This window comes from Megalops cyprinoides, chromosome 7 (genome assembly GCF_013368585.1).
Source record: "Megalops cyprinoides isolate fMegCyp1 chromosome 7, fMegCyp1.pri, whole genome shotgun sequence".
Lineage (NCBI taxonomy): Eukaryota > Metazoa > Chordata > Actinopteri > Elopiformes > Megalopidae > Megalops > Megalops cyprinoides.
In genome coordinates this window covers 4,282,680-4,289,204 of record NC_050589.1, presented here as the reverse complement: position 1 = coordinate 4,289,204, position 6,525 = coordinate 4,282,680, and the positions used below count along the sequence as shown (strand labels likewise).

At 46.0% G+C, this 6,525-nt stretch overlaps 1 protein-coding gene across 2 annotated transcripts in view; it reads left to right on the top strand.

The window, feature by feature from the left end:
• The window catches only part of mfn2 (mitofusin 2), a 17,077-nt gene extending 11,873 nt beyond the window's left edge, over window positions 1–5,204 (top strand). For both annotated transcript variants that reach the window (XM_036533660.1, XM_036533661.1), the window contains exons 12-18: window positions 379–483; window positions 1,223–1,325; window positions 1,594–1,814; window positions 2,134–2,289; window positions 2,755–2,951; window positions 3,787–3,921; window positions 4,616–5,204. In XM_036533660.1, coding sequence (XP_036389553.1) covers window positions 379–483; window positions 1,223–1,325; window positions 1,594–1,814; window positions 2,134–2,289; window positions 2,755–2,951; window positions 3,787–3,921; window positions 4,616–4,685 — 987 coding nt within the window. In that variant the 3' untranslated portion in view covers window positions 4,686–5,204. The remainder of the gene's footprint in view (window positions 1–378; window positions 484–1,222; window positions 1,326–1,593; window positions 1,815–2,133; window positions 2,290–2,754; window positions 2,952–3,786; window positions 3,922–4,615) is intronic.
• Window positions 5,205–6,525: the final 1,321 nt, after the last annotated feature.

Below are 6,525 nucleotides of genomic sequence, written 5' to 3'. Positions count from 1 at the left end.
AAACACATTTACTTCCATTTTCACTGTATCAGTGGTCTCATTTCAGTCACACATTGCTCCTGTCTGTTCTTGCAACTGTGTAGCGTAGCAGGTTAGCAGCAGGTCTGGTAACCTAAAGGTTGCTGGTTTGATTCCCTGCTGGGGCACTGTCGTTGTACCCTTGGGCAAAGTACTTAACCCACAACTGCCTCAGTAAATATCCAGCCGTATAAATGAAAAACATGTCAAAAAAATGTAACCTCTGTAACCTGTGGAAGGGAGTGTCTGCTAAATGACAGTAATGTAATTTGATGTAACGCTTAGGGCAAAATTTCTCACGCAGTCACTAATTTTTTTGTCTGAACTCATGTAACTATCTTTTGTCTTTGGTGGCTGTAGGTGTCCAACGCCATGGCTGAGGAGATCAGACGGCTCTATGTGCTGGTGGATGAGTTCCACATGGATTTCCACCCGTCTCCGGTGGTGCTGAAGGTGTATAAAAATGTGAGTGCCGATCTGATATTACATTGTCTTGCTAATCCTGGCACTTCAATCCTGCCTCATTTCCTCTGCTTCCAGATATAACAGCAAGGCTGCCAGCATTCTCACTGCCTCAACCCATAAAAAGCCAAAGCCTTCCTTGCATTGTTCTGTTGGTCAAGAACATTGTGAGGTCACAATTTTTTGCAGACACAATTGTGTGTCAATGTTACAACAGGCTTCCATGTATGCTCCCACCTGGTCAGACTCTGAATAGTCAGGCCAGTTTAAGATGATGTAGTTGTCCTCATTATTGGCTCTATATAGCTTATCAGTGTGCTGTCTCCTGCTGAGTGAAAACACAGCTGTTACTAGGTCACATGGTAACTGTAGCAGGCGGTATATCTGGGAGAATGTACACGTGATGGGAAGCTTGCCTATTTCTGTAAAAATGACTCTCGGTATGTGATACTACAAAGCGGAACCCTCCCATTTGACCACAGCCATGTAAATGCAATAAGAAAGGAAGCATTATATGAGCATTGAAACATTAGGGAAATTATCGCAGTACCACAGGTATCGCACTACCAGTGATTATCCTTGCAGTGTAAAAGGTACCATGCAAATGAGATGGTGTGAGGACGCTTGTCTTACTGTGGAGGATGCAGCAGTATTCTGTCTGCAGGCACTGGCCTGACGGGCCCCACCCTCCGAGTGCTCTGTGTGACCGGTTCTGGCCTGACAATCTCTTGCTGTCTTCCAGGAGCTGCACAGGCACATCGAGGAGGGCCTGGGCAGGAACATGTCTGAGAGATGCTCCAGCGCCATCACCTCGGCCCTGCAGACCACGCAGACGGAGATGATCGGTGAGTCCCACTGAGCTCCGCCCTGCTGTCACACCACTGACACTCTGCAGACATCTCTAACAGTGAGATTCAGAAAGAGATGAAACCCCAGTTTGCACCCTGCGCACGGCTGATTGGGTATATTTAGTTCAAGTTGTTTTAGTGGGGATCGGGGTCGGGGTTGTTTTAAACGTTACTCTGTGAGACTTTCGACACGTCGCCCTGCATTTGAAGTGTGTGTCGCTGACTCTGCTCTGGTGTGTGTGCCCGTCTGGCTCTCTCCTCTCAGAGGGGCTAAAGCCCTTGCTGCCAGCCCCTGTGAGGGAGCAGGTCGACAAGCTGGTCCCCCGGCAGTGCTTCAGCCTCAGCTACGACCTCAACTGCGACAAGCTCTGCAGCGACTTCCAGGAGGACATCGGCTTCCACTTCTCCCTGGGCTGGACCATGCTGGTCAACCGCTTCCTGGGGCCCAAGAGCACCCGGCGGGCGCTTATGGGCTACAACGACCAGGTGGGTCCTTGCGCCAAGAGCATGTCTGTCTGTCTGTCTGCTGCAGAAAAAGGGTAACAGTGTATAATCAAGCATTTAATTGTTGCTGTGATAACCAAGTAGGGGCTCAGTGTCACTTAGCTGTGTGCAGTGCAGAGCTCTAACAAAATCATTACAGTGAAAATGTGCTCACGAAACGTGCAGAGACATGAACCGTGTCAGTTTATATGTTTTGACAGGGTAGGCTCGGTATGTAAGGAGGGTTGGGTTGAAGTGTGGGGGTGCGTGTTTTTTGGATGCGGTGTCTGACCTGCGTGCTAACAGCCTGTGCCCTCCCCAGGTCCCCCGGCCCCTGGCCATCACCCCCGTCAGCACCAGCATGCCCCCCTTCCCCCAGGGCTCCATGACTCAGGAGGAGCTCATGGTCTCCATGGTGACGGGCCTGGCATCCCTGACCTCGAGGACGTCTATGGGCATTATAGTGGTGGGAGGCGTGGTAAGAGCAATGTGCCCTGTCATCTGTAGTGGTGGCCATTAGGGGACCGTGGTTCCATGGTCCTTCAGTATCTTGGAAAGCAAAATAAGTCATGTAGAGTGATCAGATATCCCGCTATCCTTGAAAAATCTAAAAAAGTTCTTCCCACTTTTTCCTCAAAAGTGACAGATATCCTTTTTTTGGTGCTGTCCCACAAGCTCTCTGTTTTGAATCACTTTCAAATGTAGTACCATCACTTTGTTGCTATTGTTAACAGACGGGCTAGCTGACTCAGTATGCTGGGGCAGACACAAGAAGCTATGATTGTGGTGTTTTCCTACACACATTCACAGGAATTTTTCAATTGCAGTAGCAGGAAATAGTCCTCAAAAATCTTCCAGTTATCCATAAAACAGTTGAAATGCCATGGGGAGGTGTGAGTGGGTTGGGAGGCTCGCCTGATGTACTGCCCTGTGTGTGTGGCAGATTTGGAAAGCGGTGGGCTGGCGCCTCATCGCCCTGTCAGTGGGTCTCTACGGGCTGCTGTACGTCTACGAGCGACTCACCTGGACCACCAAGGCCAAGGAGAGGGCCTTCAAGCGGCAGTTTGTGGACTACGCCAGCGAGAAGCTCCAGCTCATCGTCAGCTACACGGGATCCAACTGCAGCCATCAAGTCCAGCAGTGAGTCTTGCTCATGTCTGCGTCCCCCCACTCACCCCCCCCAACCCACTCGCCTCCATCTCAGTGGCCTTTTTCCTTGTAAAATCTAATCCCCTGTTATACAATGGGAACATTTTTTGGCAGTGCATCTCTGCGATATAATCCGTTTCATTCATGTAGTTTGCGGGCTGCTGCTACTGGGTACTACAGAATGTCCTAAATCTAGTGCTTAAAACCACTGGAAAATTAGAAGGGATGAATTGTCACGTTGTGTTACATAAGCTCGAATAAAAATAGTTCCTGTGGTCTTTTTTTATTTGAGGCTGAAGAGAGAAGATTCCAGCCATCTAGTGGAGAGAGGCAGTCATAGCACTCTACTATGCTTCACATGCTGTGCACTGCACTGGATGGAATTTTTCATGTTCCTCCGTTCTGCAGCTGATGTAATGGTCTAATGTATAATTCATACTTTACTTTACTAGAATATATACGTTACTTAAACCATTGGAGCGGGTACCATTACATCAGCACATATTGGACGAGCAGGCTAGATCTCATTGTCCCTTGAAGCATTGATTGTGTGCCTTTGACTGCAAGACGTAACAAGAAGCTTTTGTATTTTTGACAATTTTTTTTTTTTTCACGTGTCACATCTTTTATTTAAAAGTCCCCTTTTAACCAAAATCCAGAGTATCTGCATCATTTTATTGAAAATAACTGTGAATGATGTGGAATAAGCACATTAAAGCTGCCTGCACACCGGAGCAGATCTGTGATGTTGTTTCTGATTGCTGCCCTGATTGCAGATGACTGCAGTGTGATGTGTCTGACTCTGCCTTGTGTCTGTGTCACACAGGGAGCTGGCGGGCACCTTCGCCCAGCTGTGCCAGCAGGTGGACGTGACTCGGCAGAACCTGGAGGATGAGATCAAGGATATGAACTGCAAGATCGAGCTGCTGGACTCCCTGCAGAGCAAAGCCAAGCTGCTACGGTAAGAGGCCCAGGAAGGGCCCACACGCCCACGGAGTCTTGCCGTGGGCCGTCTGCTCCGGATCTGTGAGTGCAGGTTCAGACCCCAGACTGAACTCACGGAAATCACATTCCCTGTCTTCAGTAAAATCTCACAGGCTTTAGGAAGGAGGTTCGGAATGAGTTATACAAATGTATTTTCACAAAGAATTGTATTGGGCAGGATCAGGTGGAGTGGTTAAGCAGCTGGGCTTGTAACCCAGCACCTGCAAGTTCATGTTCACTTCCCAAGTTGGGCACGGCTGTTGTACCCCTGATGAAGGCACTTACCCTAGATTACTTCATTGAAACATCCACAGTGTACAAAATGTAAGCTGTGTAAGTTGTTCTGAATAAGGGAGTCTGTGGATAGAGTAATGCTTTTCCTTTTACTTTTGAGTGGGCGGCAGTGTGGCATAGCGGTAAGGAGCAGGGTTCGTAACCGATACGTTACTGGTTCAGTTCCCCGCTAGGGCACTGCTGCTGTACCCTTGGGCAAGGTAGTTAACCCACAGTTGCCTCATTAAATATCCAGCTCTATAAATGGATAACATGTAAAAATTGGATAAGAGCATCTGTTAAATGACAATAATGTAACGTAATGAGTGTTGGGTGCGCAGCTCCAGCATGGCTCCGAGAGAGGAAACATTAAAGCTGTGTTTCTGTTCTTTCCTCAGGAACAAAGCAGGCTGGCTGGACAGTGAGCTGAACATGTTCACTCAGCAGTACCTTCAGCAGAGCCGATAGAAGCAGCGGAGGAAGACCTGAGATGGGCGTGAGCCTGTGGGGGACACACCCCTCCTTTGTCCCAAGCCCCTCCCATATTTCCCAGGCCCCTCCCACCTGCCCCAGGCATCACACCCAAGCTGTGCAAATTGTTAACTTTCTCGCTTGGACTTTGTACGACATTTTTTTTTTTTCCTTCTTGTTAATTTAAGGATAAGACCTTTTTTTCTGTGCTTTTTATAGAGGGACAAAAAATATTTGATACCAAATATCACTCTGCCATATGATACTTGTCTACTTGTACTTGATTCATTTTTTATGTTTTTTTTTTCTTGCTGCATTGTGTGTGTTGTTAACTTAAGATGCCTTTTAAACCAGTATAGGTCATATGTGCCACTTTGCATATAGGCAACCTAAAAAGCACTACTTTTGTTATTGTTGTGTAAATACCACTGATTGTGTAAAGTTAATTTGTAGTTAAGAGGTCTGTGACATTTGTGCTAATTATTTATTCTTACGTTAATCCACATGATTCAGCAAAATGGCAGTCCTGCTTACTTGCAATGAATTTACCCGCATGTTAGGTTAGAAAAGTCAGGTGATGTTTCTTCAAAAAGCCTTGTATTGTAAAGACGTTTGCTTGACAAATTCCGGTCCTGCAACCGTAATCAATTCCTTGTGAAATGACCAACCTGAATGTCATTGTAGCAGATTTTTTTTCCCTCAATTAATACCAGTTCAGTGATCATGGCAGAAGGTTATAGATTGTCAGTGTAAGATGTTGAGTGTTATTTTTACTCAGATTGACCTCGTCAAACTTGGATTGGTTGTTGTAACACCCGTTTTATCCAGAGTATCCAATGTTTTGATTCATTCTGAATTGTCTACATGCCTGTGCAAGAACAGTCAGAAGCTTTGTAACTAGAAAGTAAAGCGTTGAAAAGCTGTGTCAGTGAAGTGATGTTCAGTGTAAAGGATTAGTTAATCAAATGTCAGTCATATGGAGGATTAATTGGTCAGTGGCTTTTTTTTGGTTTTCTCATCGTTTGTCTGAAGTCTTAATTTCACCCCAGCATTGCAGTTTAGGCATATTGTAATGTTAGCAGATATGGGAAGCGCACAGGAAATAAGGGTCAGTGAATACGGTGCCGGGTGACTGTGTGTGGAAATGTGAAGGGCAGAAATGCAGCCTTCGGAACGTGGAACTGAATCTTGTGCTCCCTGAATGAGGACACGCACACACTCTGGAATTAAGATGAAATAAATGTGTGTGATTGCGGCCTCTGGTTAGTGTGGGAGCCTGGAAAAACTAGCATTTTTTGCTCCCTTGTATTGTCACCGTTGAATGCGGTCAGAAGGATAGTCCTATGCATAAATGAAGAAAACTGCATGGGGAGAAATGATGGCTTGGGCCTAGCCTAGGAGGTAATGGTTTCATGGGACCTCTGAAAATGGAGGAAAAGCTATTTGGACATTGTGTCATAGAAGAAAATGGGGCGGGCTAAAATGGGGCATGCCACAAGTTCATAATCACCTTGCCAAAGATATGTCATGGTGATTGTCTTTCTCAGATGATATTGTGGCATATATTTGTCTTGTCTACATATGCACACATATCGAAATTGAATTATTTGGATACATACAAGACATCCCAAGTGAATCTCTGACTACAGAAGCTGTCCTTAGGGTGCATGGCTTTTTGTCTTTTGACACTGGACTTTGGTGGTGCCAAGTCATTAGAAGGAATTCTGAAGAGCTCTTTAGAATGGAAATAAAGCACTTTATTTTCACTGCTTTTATGTTTTTTTCTACTTCCGGTTCTGCCTCACTCCTGTTTTGACCAAGCCAGAGAGTAAATGAT